General features: G+C 43.8%; 1 protein-coding gene across 1 annotated transcript in view; it reads right to left on the bottom strand.

The window, feature by feature from the left end:
• Positions 1 to 8,667: 8,667 nt before the first annotated feature.
• Positions 8,668 to 13,620, bottom strand: part of LOC128307161 (uncharacterized) — a 52,046-nt gene continuing 47,093 nt past the window's right edge. The window contains exons 7-8 of the mRNA XM_053044898.1: positions 12,171 to 12,305; positions 8,668 to 10,237 (exon numbers count right to left, since the gene is read on the bottom strand). Of these exons, the coding sequence (XP_052900858.1) occupies positions 8,668 to 10,237; positions 12,171 to 12,305 (1,705 nt within the window). The remainder of the gene's footprint in view (positions 10,238 to 12,170; positions 12,306 to 13,620) is intronic.

Genomic DNA, 13,620 nt, shown 5'->3' with positions numbered 1-13,620 from the left:
CCGCAAACAGCTGTTTGTGAGTGGTATTTTTTGTTGTGATGAGTTTTGAAACAAAGTTTTCTACAAACCAATTCAAAAAACTCAAACAAAGACACTGATCAACTGACGCGAACTAAATGAAACTTTTTAGAACGAATTAAGGTAACCACTCGCTGCTTTGTCCAAGCTGAAGCATTGTAAAACAGTAGACCTCCGGTGATCCAATACGCAGATATGATGGAATGTATAAGCAGCGGCGAATCAAACGGTAGGCGGAGTAGGCGGTCGCCTAGGGCTTCGCCGTGTTGGGGGCCAAATTATGCAAATTTGTGCCGATTGTGCGATTTTTGGAAACTTAACAGCAGAGTTAATTTATAGCACAAAATCTAATTAAAAAGGTACAAAATTGATCGAAAATATCTTTGGTATATCGAAAATATCCTTGGATTTTATATATCCTTGGTTATTTGTTTGTTTGTTTAATATTTGTTTCTATTTGATTAGCTATATCGGCCCGGTTACACGGCTACGCATGAGAAGTATGAAGTGAACTCAAACTACTTCTTCTTGTATTCTATTTCTTGAACGGGATTTTTTCATCTGTTCGTAAATGATCCTATCGTTAGATGCTAGAATAGAAACCATGCTTATTTTCACTTCCGCAATGTTGCTGCGGGAACAAAGTCGGACTGCTGGGTCCGCCGCCGTAGGTTGACCACGCGAAGGTTGGCCTACACTGAGACTCTCGCGCAAGTCTCGTTCACCTTTCAGATCAGTTCGGATCAGACGTTAGGCTTTGTAGCTGGATTCCCAGGGCGAGTTTCTAACGTGGATCTTTACTTTCACTGAAAGGGCCGTAGAATTGACTTGAAAGCACCGTGTTAGGGTTTAAAGTACAAGTGAAGTTTATTGGCAATGTCTCCTGCTTATATACTAACAATGTGTCTGAGATTTGAAAGTGAAAACGAGATGAACGATAGAATCATTCCCCTTACGTTAGCAATCTTATGTTGAAAGATCAAATCATTGTTCTTACTTTAGCATATCTTGCATTGTGAGGGTATACCTGCCCGTTGGCGGTCGTATGGTGTCAGCTTATTTGCGATAATTATTTCTTAACCGAATCGTTGATCGTATTGTTTACTATATCAAACGGGGAGGTCTCTATTTGTTTATGCGTCTTACGAACGGGTCTCCGGACGTTGTTTACTTATGAGCTCGCGGTTCTGTCAACTGTTATGATTTACGCCCTCACCTTGGGTGCTGGGCATTGCTATGCTATGCTATGCTATGAGTGCTATGCATGCTCATTCATAAGTTTTGTTTGCTTACTTTGCATTTCGACCGATTTCGCGGATTTCTCAATTGTTATGATTAACCCCCTTCGGATTCTAGCATGCTCATTCATGAGTTTTGTTCGCGTTCGCAACACGCAATATTCGCCAGCAATTTCCATTGCGATACTCGTGGTGTGGTATTGTTTTCTCTCCCCGATTGAACCGTGAAAATGTCCTGCCTGCGTGTTTCGAAACAGGATTGTGGTGGAGTATTGTGTTTAGTATTTCGATTGTCACAATTTTTGCAAGTTTGCAAGCCGGTAATGATGTTATAACCGACACAATCTGTCAGTGTGCTACGAAATAGCATTGTCATAGATTATTATTAAAATCATATTGCAATCATTAGAACTCTCTTTTCCGTTTGATATTTCATACCTCATGGTTCTTGGAATACCATTTCTGTCTTTCTTGATTATTACTTATTCGATGCTTGATGATTTTTGCTGTTTTGTGAAGGTAGGCTCTCTTGGTGTCCGAAACCAAAAATTGCACCGTTTCTGAGCGTTTTTGACGGACGGATCGACGCAAAATACGAAAGAGATGCAGGATCCGTTTTGCTTTTTCCCCACACTCTAATGCGTTTGATAGGAATGTGAAAGGAATGTTCTTTTATAAACCGTAATTCTCACATTCCGGTCACCAAAGAAATTGAATTTATGGGTATATATGGGTATGTGCCTTGCCTTGTTATCACTGACAACTATGAAAGTAATTAAACGAAAACATGGTTTGTTGCTGCATGCTATTCAGTGCCAATGCCAATCTTCTTATCCAAATTACCAACCGGTTTGCTGCGCGTACGACATGTTTACCGGATGCTGTGCGCAGCGTCACTACGCGCACTGTTCCGTCCTTACCAGAATGAACCGAAATAATACGCCCCATTGCCCACAAGGTAGGATTCATGCTGTCATCTTTGACGATCACCAGTTGGTTTTCTTTTAAGGATACTGATCGACCATTGCAATGCTTGGCTCGCGCTTGCAATTGCTGTAAGCAAGTGAACCGTGACTCCTTTCATGCTTTCAGCCCGAATGTAGCAGCAAGCACCATACGCCACTTGTGATGCATCTGCGAAAATGTGTATCTGCAGATTTGTAGCCGCGTGTTGTGAAGTGTAGCGCGGAATGCGTAAATCACGAAGAGATTCTAGTGAAGAGTGAAACCTTAACCATTCGTGCTGTAAGTGCGATGGGAGTTCGCTATCCCAGTCCCATGCCTTTCCATCCTTCTTAAGCGATCATAGTTGCTGCATGAATAGTTTAGCGACGATTATCGTTGGACCCAGCAAGCCGAGAGGGTCGAAGATCTTGGCTATATATGACAAAACTACCCGCTTTATCAACACCGCTGTTGCAGATGACAAAACACTCTAATGCGTTTGATAGGAATGTGACACCGACATGCAGACGTGATTAATGCCCCCAACACGGCGAGGCCCTCGGCGACCGCCTACACCGCCTACCGTTTGATCCGCCGCTGCCCTGAGGGTACCACAAGAAGCCCCTGGCGAAATTCGACATCTTCTTCTATTTGTTCACCTACCTTACTCTGTTCCATTGGATTCTTTCAATTCAGATGCGAATGGTTATTTAAAAAATCATAAATATTCAAACACATACACGGGTTTCGTCATCTTAGAAAAAAACATATTCCTACATTGTTTTATTTGGGTGTTTCTTGTTGTTTTCTTCGTTCCATTTCGCACAGAGATGTGAGTGATGATGATAATGTGCGTGTGTGTGTGTGTGTGAGTTTAATTTCGTGTTTGTGCATCCAAATGCATCCGCAGGCGTCATTATCTGCACCAAAATTCAATGTTTACTAATTTGCTTTAAATGTGTTTCCAAAGGTTTGTGTTAGTGTGTGTAATGTTGTGTCCCCGCCATTCCCGCACATGGAATGGCGGATCAATCGTGTAGACAGAGCTGGGAAAGGACTATTCGTGTAGTTAGTGTAGGTTTGTTCGGTATACAGAATCCATTCGGAAGGACCTTTTAGGTGCACACATCAGCAACAAAACACGATCACCATTCATCTAAATGCTATTATCCTTATGTTGTTAGGATCGAGATTGATCCATAACCTTTCCATCTTTATGTCCCTAAACAACATGGTTCTTTTACTTTATTTTTTGAATATTTTCATTGAGTTTTGATTTTCATCTCACATGCACACACACACACAGAGACACACAGTTAAATTGTGTGCTCGGTTGTCCACTAAATTGTGTTTGTTAATTTATATTATTGTTTTTTTTTTCAAAGCGCCTATGCGCACTTAGTACTCTACGCTACACTGGTATTGTTTGTGTGAGAAAGAGAGAGAGAGAGATTGAGAGATAGAAGGATAGACAGGGTGAAAGAGAAAGATAAAGTAGGTGTGAAGTGTGAAAATTATGCATTAGAGCTTACGTTTTCTTTTCCAATTTCAAACATTGGAATATTTGATAAATTGTATTACAATAAAAAAGTGGGATTGAATCATTAGCTCTGAGACCGACTTACAAAAAGTATTGGGATAGTTTTGTGGAGTTATATTATATAGAGCTTTTTTTATCAACCATCGATCATTTGGTACGTTTTGTTACTTATTAAACAATGCTTTATGCATCAAACTACGATGAAACCAATGTTTGTAATCGTACTTTGTTTGGTTTTGGTTTATGTTTTCTTTTTAATATAAAATATATTACGTATTTATCCGCTAACATGACATATTTTACGTTCGATGTAACCTTTCTCTTTAAAAATTTAATAAAGCAACTGTTTTATGCCAATAGAGACCTGCTAAGTACGTTCACCGTCAACAATCGTGCAAAAGGTTTGTTTTATCCCGACACAAGCTGTTACCGTAGTCATTTTTTTATTCAGCATTAATCTTTATACACTCAACATTTGTGGTACGATGAAACAGGTGTGAGAACCTTTGAGAGTTATCGAATTAGCAGGCGATTAGACGATGGCTTCGGTGATGGCGGAGCACCGAAGGTGTGAAAGGAATATACTCATGAAAGCAACACGTAACGTTAAGCACATTTTCCATTTCACGGTATTTGAAGTTGTTGATTAAAACATATAATTACGGTACAGCACCGGGAATAGGGAGTTCCACAAACCTTACCCCTTGCATAAACAGCCAAACATCAACACATTTCTACCAAATGTAGCTCCTAGCCTGTCAGATTTTTGTTACAGTTTGCTCATCCGCTTATCACGTGCATTCTGCTCAAAGCCAATCTTTCACGCACATCGGTCCACCGGTGCCGGTGCAAACATTATTCTAACGCCACGTACCGAGACCGACTAATGCGTAATGGTGAAATTATTTGATTTTGTTTTTGCCTAAAGATGCCCGCTGAATGTAGCGCTGTTTTCTATAGTTAATAGTGATCACAATTTTGGTTCGTTTTGCTTTGTTTTTCACCACCGTCACGCGTTGCGTAAGTGAAGGTTGTTTATATCTAGTAACACCTATACCTCGCTGCAGCTCTCCTACAGAGTTTTGATTTTTGTTAATGCGTGTTTTGCTTATTAGAAAAAAAAAGAAAAAATAACATTGATAAAATGTTTACTCAAAATCATAAAATATTGTCTTAGATATTAAAAACAAACTAAACAGCACGAGGTGGAAAATCTCGAACTGTTTCGTAAGTTTTTTTTTTTACTATTATTACATATGGCACCAAGGTTGTGTATCATTTTTCCGCCAAGGGAATATGTTTGAAATGCTCACAAACGGTTTTCTGTTAAAGTTTCCTTTTTAATGGAGACGCCTGGTCATCGACGCGGTAATGGAGACGCCTGGTGGCGTGTATAAAAATGGAAAACACCCATGCACCGTACGTGCAAAGTGCAACAAGGTAGCGCGACAAGTGTTAACCCCCATTGTTTTTTTTTTTGTTTCGTTTCGATAGATTTAAACTCCAATAACACAAGTAACACCAAACATCAAACATCATATGGAACGTGGTGGGCCCTCTAACGAGGGGTTCCCAGTTGTTCTAATAAGTATTCGTATATATGTTTTATATATGTGTTAATTTTGAAACCACAGTTTTTTTTTCGAAGTAAGTATTTCTCTGTAGCACTGGACTGGAATGCCGTTTCGTACAAACAAAAGTACCAACCACTACAGTGAATCTGGGTTAAAGTTTACACTGTTGTTACCGAGTGAGACATCCCTTTCCCGACGGTTTAAACCGATTGCATGAAGGGGTTTTACCTATAGTTGTGGTTGTGATAAATTTCACCTTTGGTTAAAGTAAAACTATTCGTTGCCTCGCGACGTCTCTGCAGCTGTTTGAAAGATGGTACAGTACATTTACAGTTGATCATATACGGCAGCACAGCGAAAAGTAAGTGGTAAAGGAGGTAAGTTTTTACTTCCCGTGAAGTTGCATCACGTGCAACTAATTGTGGAACATATTTCATTAGAGTAAAGTAGAAATCTTCAGACGTTCTGAAGACTCTTGGTGTAGAAAAGAGTTTCAGTTTGTATTTGTTTTTCCATTACAAAACATACAAATCGACGGCAAAGGCAACCCTGCTAGTGTAAGTAAGATAAACACTCATCTCTTATGTAGTAATTGGCGGTAATGCCACAAATTGTTGTATTAGTGACAATTTTTTGTTCTTGCTTAAACAATGTCCATCGCTATTCCACTCTCGCTCGTTCGAAACGGTCGTTATACTTAGCGCCATGTTCTAGAAACTACTTGCTACCAATAGTGAACTGATATAGCTTTACGCCGCTTAGTAGTATCTTCCGATGTACAGCAGCACATGTCCGAACAGTAGATTGATCTCGGACACTGCATGAATTAAATTGCAAACATGTTACACAACTCTGAACAATGATGCCCCATGCACAAGCTATATCGCAAACTTTGCGCATCTGGAGTTTTTGGGTATTTTTCGTGCCTCCAATGTTTTGTTTTCCTGCGATCTTTACCCCGAAACGGCTCGCTAGTCCCAAACACGCGTACAAATGCGTATGTGGTACAGTTTGCAATGACATCTAGTTACGAAACGATTACTTACGGACTATGGGATGAGCATCCTTACCTACTTACTCTGGGGATGAGCATCGGCGATAATAAAACTAGCTTTTACTACACCATAGTCAAGTACGCCCTTCCGTTCGTAGGGAAGTTAACAAAAGTCACGCTCGCTGAAGCGACGAATGTGGCTACTGTCAGCTTCCCACGTGTATTAAATCGACTGGTTGCATAAAAACACCTACACCCAAAGCAGGGCATGCACGCTGTAAGGGCGAACGATTAGTATCCTGGTAGGGATATGAGGTTCTGAACAGTGCGATGCTCCCTTGGCTTTGTAATTGGTACTGATGGTTTGAACATTGAACCGATAATGTGGCGTTCCGCATGAGGTTATTTTAATTGCCTGGTATAAATACTGCTCACCACACGCGCCTCATCACTGCTATTGCAAAACAACAATGCGCCGGACACAGCGCGTGAGAAGGGATATGATGGTGGAATTCAAATGGCTGTCCGAGCGATTCAATTACCATTACCCAATCGAGCAGAACGGACATCCACACGGCAGGTGCGCTCTATCCGGCACGTGTTGCCTTTTTGCCATCATTATGTCTCGATGTACCGGACGCGAGGTCCGTTTGACGATACGTTAGAGAGTTCCCAGAATAGTCGAAGGCTTTTGTTTGGTTGGATGCTCGCCTAACTTGGTGCTGGTGGTCGAGGGAAGTGATGGCGGTAGAATTGGCACGAAGCAATATCTTGTAGCAGTGGAGTTCTAGCTTTTGAATTGTGGTAGATTCTATGTAACCGCAACTTTTGCTTCAGGCGTGAAGTTCATTAGGATGGGCAGTATTGAAGGTAGCACCGCATTAAGCAATATTAGATATAGACCATTTCGGATCTTGAAGGGTCACATTGCAAGAATTGTTTTTGTCTTTACACCTCACAGAGGGAGTTCCAATGAGCATAGGATGAGAACTATTCATCTTGAAATTAGACATCGCTATAAGACGCAACCACAGAGAAGGAAGATTCTTTTTCCAGATATTCAATACCAAACTACAGATGATCAGCGATTCCAGCGACAAAGTGTTGCAATAAGTCGTTACAACTAAATTTTCATCAAAGCCACAATACATGAAGCGTTCCTCTGTAAGGAGTGTTCAAGTTGAAAACAACTGCCCTTGTAATCGTGAAATGAAGCTCACCGTGATGACGAAAAAGCCAAAGCGACATACATACACAACCACGCCACTTATTATGAATGAAACTTACACAGGAGTATCGTTGCTAAACGGGTACACCTTAGAAACACTATTATCAACCCTGCATCAGCATCAGAGGCAAAGGTTGTTTTGTTCTTTTGCAAATTACCTAGCATCCGTCCCGGTGGGGGTTTTACCTGGTAGGTAAGGTATACCGGGTACACACACGAGCGGCAACCAATAAGCTAAACGATGCCAAACACCTTACCCCGGACATCTCACCACTTTTGCATGCATGTCGATTATGTTCACAACACAACTTGTAGCGGACGGAGTGTATGTTGAGCAAGGTCGGGATAGTAACCCTCCCATCCCGCCGACTTACTAGCCCTGTCCCTTTGTGTGTACATCCCCGACCCGTGTGTATGTGCGAACGAGCGTTTCGCTTGTTTTGCTGCGAACCTGAAGGTAACCCCAACCGCAGACACGCACGGGTGCGGTGTCGTTAACCAGACCACATCGACGGCCTCCCTTTATTGCGCCAGCTACTGGGGATACGTCGACGACCCGCTGTATGATGCGTGGCTCCGGGTGTTCGCCCACGAAATGGAACGGTTCTCCTGTGGGAAATAAATACGATAAGCCACTCGCACAAACAACCATATACACACTCACTCCCGCTGACTGTGTGTGACTCGGGAGTATCTTTACAAACTGCTGCGGTTCATCCCTAAACCGCTAGGTGTAAGAGTGTTGGGACCTTTGCATCTAATTAATTTCGCTTATCGCCTGCCAGTTGACATACTGCTGACCTTTAACTGTGTTCCATTGTATGCCGTATGCACTCACGTACCACGTCCACTTGTGCCGGTGGTATTACTGTAAGGGAAGACCGCTTACTCTCGACCTTCAAATAATACAGTAGGAAATAATAATAGCTCTCGGTAAGCTCCTAAATGGCATTCTTTGTAGACAAGCTACTTTACTCTAGCAGAACCCTGAACTTTTTCTCGTTGCTCCAGAGTTGCTCTGAGCGGTCGGTGACTTGGATCTAAACCAACAGATCACGGCTGGGGCTGCGCTCGGTACTGGTACGCAGTATCAGCTTAGCCCCAACTCCACCACCGCTCTTGCCCAACTCTCAGACATCGTCCTGGAAGGTGATGCGATCACGCGACTTGGTGGAGCTGCGTGTCGAACCACTCGTCGAGTACGTCCGGTGGAATCGACGCTCGAGCTCGATCGAGCGCCTTGGTCCAAAAGCCTGCGCACGTTCGCTGGTCAGTGGGCCGGCGGGTAGCGGCACTCCAGCTGGAAGCTGACTACTGCGCCGATGCATTGGAGACCTGGCACGCCGGGGGGAGATAGTTCCCGCATTCGTTGGAGGCGCAGGTAGTTGGGCAGAGGGTTGCGTTGGCAGCTGAGCGCTACCAGTCTGATGGGATGGCGCGGGTGGTTCAGGCAGGCTGGCCGATACTGCTGCCGCCGCGGCTTCGAAGTAGTCGTCAAAATTGGTGGAAAACTTGAGCTTGGAGTTTTGGCGGACCAGGTACTGCTCGTAGCTTTTCTCGCGCTGAATCATCTCCTGTATGTCCATGCTGCGTTCGCGCTCGAGCTGGTCGATGATCTCCAGATCGCGTGAGAGTGTGCTGAACGAACCCTTGCGTGATGAGTACTCACTCTCACTGATCGACACGATTGATGGCGTTGCCTTCAAGATGCCTACCGGGCGCTTGCGTGCGGAAGGCTGTGACACTGAGCTAAAGATCTCCGACTCGTCGTCATCATCGTCATCGCCGGCACCTGATGCACCGCCACCACCACCAGCAATCGATTCACTCTCTTCACGATCATCGGGAGCGGAAGGATACAGTGGGCGTGTTGAAGACATATGCGAAGACGCTTGTGTTTGTGCGGAACTGCGGCGTCGGTATGGGACACCAAGCGTACCCACGAGTGCACCACTGTGTGACCGTCGCGAGCTGGCACCGAGCGGATCGTCTGTATACAGTGGTCCCGCATCAGGACCGGTGCAGCAGTAAGTGCTTGAAGTTATGTCCGAACTATTACCAACGAGTGAACTCACATCGTCCTCATCTTCCGCCTGTGACAGCTGTGAGGTTTGTCGACTATGGGTACTATACCGACGCGGATACAGTGGTGCCGTGCTGCTTGTCCTGCTCGCACGACTAGCCGTCGAACGGACGGAGGAGTTATGGGCGGATGACGTGAGCGTGCGGCCCGACTTCACCGAGGGCGTCTTGTGGAAATTACTCTCCTCGATGCGCAGTGGTGGTGGCAGCTGACGACGAGGTCGCCCCAAAGACGACTGTCGCGAAATGGTGGTCTCCACCGTGCGCGCACTGCTGCTAGCAGGAGACTTGGTTGGTTCACTGCCGATGCTCATAGAGGTTGTAGCAGTACCATGTGTTACGTTAAGTGTCACCTCAGACTGTAGCGAAGAAGCCCGAGCACCAGAACGGCCGGATGCAGTCCGACGGTGGGATGGAGACCCAGGACGGCCAGCAGTCCCATTTGACGATTTCAGTGGGCCCACTGACACGGACATTGGAGTAGCGGAGGATGTATTCTTACCTTGGTTTTGTCCCGTTGGTGTACTGCCCGTTTCGTCCAACGACTGCTCCGAACGGGTATTTGTATTACGGCGTGACGACAGTCGTAAATAGCCTCGTAAACGCTCTTTAGTGGGTCTATTAGTTGACGAAAAAAAGACAAAAGAACACAATTAGCACGCAAGATATATGCATGGGACTTGCTGAGGAAATCATTAAACAGGAGAACACCAGAAAAGGTATGCCAAAATCATGGAGGTAGAAGAGTCTGTCTTGTAAGTGACGATATCCAATCTAATTCAATTCTCCATGAACTCTAGATACAGTGCCTTGCATCCCAATTCTATCATTTCGAACTAAGTTAATCACGACAGAAGATACTCGGTTTGCTCCACTCGCAGACATTAGCATGTAATAGAGCTTTTCACATAGAGTGCTATCTGCATCAATCAATTCGAAATACAAAGGAGCCCCTGCTGTATGAAAGATTAACAACGGCAAATGACAGAGAAAAGCACTAACCTTGGGAACCCTGGAACAGTTCTTTTTTGGGAACAGAGTTCTGAGGCTTTTTTCTGAAGCCCTCTGTGTGATTTCATTTACATAATGATGTAACCAATTATCCTCCCATCCCACAATATCAAAATCAATACAAGTCTTAACATTATCTCGAACGCTTCTTTCAGATCTAAACGAATGACCATTATCGAAGTGTTCTGCTCCATCAACACGTAGTCGACGTAAGATTCACAATAGTTGCCCAAGCGAGACTATCCCTAAAGCCCAACTGTTCGTATATCAGTAATTGGTTATTGTCAAAAAGCTGTACCATTTCCCTGTTGACAACGTAAATTGGAACTGATTAGAGCATCTGGTTAATGCCAAGTGCATTTCGAAACGGTATAATCATTTCGATGGAAAAATGCTTATCTAAAATGCCTCATTTATCGTCGCTTATTACCGGCTGATAGATAGCATCAACGCTTAACAAAGCGAACAGAGTGAACGCTTAACATAGTTAATTAGAGATTTGACTGACTTAAAAATATTAGATATGTCAAATTAATATGTCAAATATTAGAAATGACAAATGAATAATTCAAGAATGAAAATGAAGGAAATGTCCCTAATAATTGCAACAGACATCTTCAGAAATAACAACCGACATCTTGGTATGAAATCGACGTAGGTTTTGTGGGAACCGATGGAGAATATTTGAGTTTGTCATTAATTTAGAATTTACAACTCATCTCGTTCGTACAACACAGTACCATTGCCCTAGCCGGGAATTCTTCAAAAACCACAGCAATGCATTTATTCTCTTTCTGGGCTAACGATAGCACTGTAACATCGACGTTCCATGCACTGGATGAGTGTGAGTGCCTCGAACAGAGTTAGGCGAGCTCGTAATTAATGTCTTAAAACCCCCTCAACAGATTTTCACTTCAACCAGCTATTCGAGGCATCTAATAAAGCTAAGATTTACAACTGGGCGGTTATATGCCGGTTGCAAGACAAAAAGTGCCAGACAGCACTCCTGTGGGAGCTATCAGCTATCGTCGAAGAATGGTGAATACGGATCCCCTCCCGTCGGCAAGTGTGTTGCGCTCTTGTAGAGGCACTCCAGTAGCTGCTCACGTCGAAAGTGCCGCAAATTGATTTTGGCTTCAGATAGTATCGACCGGAGACAACATTGCACCGCCTGGTACCTTCATTTGCACCAGCATAGGCACCACGGTGCGAGCGTGAAAGTTATTTGTCAATTATTCCATCACAATTGAAAGGAGTGCTGCCAGGCACTCGTTTGCTGTGAGAGCCATCCATTACCCGTTTGGTGGAATCGGTCGCAAGTGTCAAGGTATGCAAAAAGAGGGGGTAAAAAGTCATCCGATCGAACACCTCTTGAAACCTCGTTTTCAATCTTGTAGACCCCTCGTTGTCTAGCGTTCCGCCGGGTGAAGGATCTGTTTATGCGTTGACATCCTAACGAACAGGGACGCTGGTCAGGATAGTGAAAGAGTGTGCCCTTATGCGCCGGGAAAGGAAAAGAAGGCGGTAGAATGGTACTTACTTCGAGAGCACCCAGGACGCATACATCCACGGTACGATGATAGTCGGCAGGAAGGCGATCCAGACGAACATCAGAAAGGTAATGTCGTAGTGTGCCTGGTTCTCGTATGTCTCTGCCACCGTCATCCGGGCGAGCCTGTGAAACGAAACGTAGGGAACAGTAAAGTCAAATGGGTGAAAACGATGCTGGAAAGGAATGAATAACTACGAGGTGGGTGTCACGGATATCATGCACCCGAGCAGGAACGTTTCAAGGGTGCGAGAAGAATGCTACGTCTTGTTAACGAAATTGTCCAATATATCATGTGGCCGGAAGGCGCAAGGAATAGGGCACCCGGCACCGGAAACAGGCTGTATAGCGGTTCGTAAGATGCTCTTGAACTTGCTATCTATCTCCTTCCTGCAAAGGGTGGTGTGTCACAAATTTTGTAAGCATTTTCTTTCCGAGAAATCTCGAGTCGGCCCCAGTACAGTTGTACCGCTTTTAACGCAGGTGGGTGGCCAAGTTGAAAGATATCCGAAGGGTCACCACGCGCCAAGAAGCCTGTCAACACGTTTTACAGGCACGGTTCTTCAGGTTCTGCTTGGTTTGTTGCCACTTCCGGTAACGATTGTACGTTGGGACGGTGCCTTTCGTTCGATATATCTTTTTCCCGTTTGACAACATGAGGTGAGGCTCCCTTTGATTAGAAATCGAAACATTTAGGTGTAGTAGGTAAGTGAAGTAGTAAGTAGTTTAAATGTGCGATAAATTTCAACCTGGGGGGGTATTTGACAACTTTGCTTTCGCTTCTTCACTGAGAAGAATTACATTATGTTTGGAATTCTAGCAACATCACGGACTCCGCTCAATGTAATGTCGTCTCGACTGATGCTTAATATTTCCTTCCACAAACATACAGCGCATACTGAGTGGATGAGTTTATCCATGGAAGCAGTGCACCAGCCAGCAACGGCCTGGAATGGCATTGCAGCATTATATTGTTTATGCAAAACCGTGTATCTTTTGCGCTTGCAGTTGACAGCCTGTCCTCACGTACACGTCATTCAGCAAAAGGATGTACAGGGTATGGTGGCTCTCTACATATATTTTATCTCCTATCCCAATACTCCCTCGATGCACCGGAGACGATATTAAGCCTTGATTGAACTGGAACTGTTTTATCTTTTTATTTTGCAGTGCACAGTGCAGAATTCTTTCAGCTGATTATTGGTGCAGCATTTTATGCATGCGAAAATATTATCTAAATAAATTTTATTTTTTTCGAAACTTGGAAATACTCAACTTGGTACATCACTGGTAACATGTGTTACAATGTTTATTAACTGGTTTACTTGTGCATCAGTCTCCAAGCGTTTCTCAACAGTTTTCCGCCGATATGCAACTCAACAGTGCAGTTCAAAAAACATTCAACTCAAAAAAAAAACTTTTATCAAAATGCGTAAATTGA

Source organism: Anopheles moucheti, chromosome X (genome assembly GCF_943734755.1).
Source record: "Anopheles moucheti chromosome X, idAnoMoucSN_F20_07, whole genome shotgun sequence".
In the NCBI taxonomy this organism is placed as follows: domain Eukaryota; kingdom Metazoa; phylum Arthropoda; class Insecta; order Diptera; family Culicidae; genus Anopheles; species Anopheles moucheti.
The sequence above is the reverse complement of the archived record's forward strand: the minus strand, read 5'-3'. Positions and strand labels throughout refer to the sequence as shown.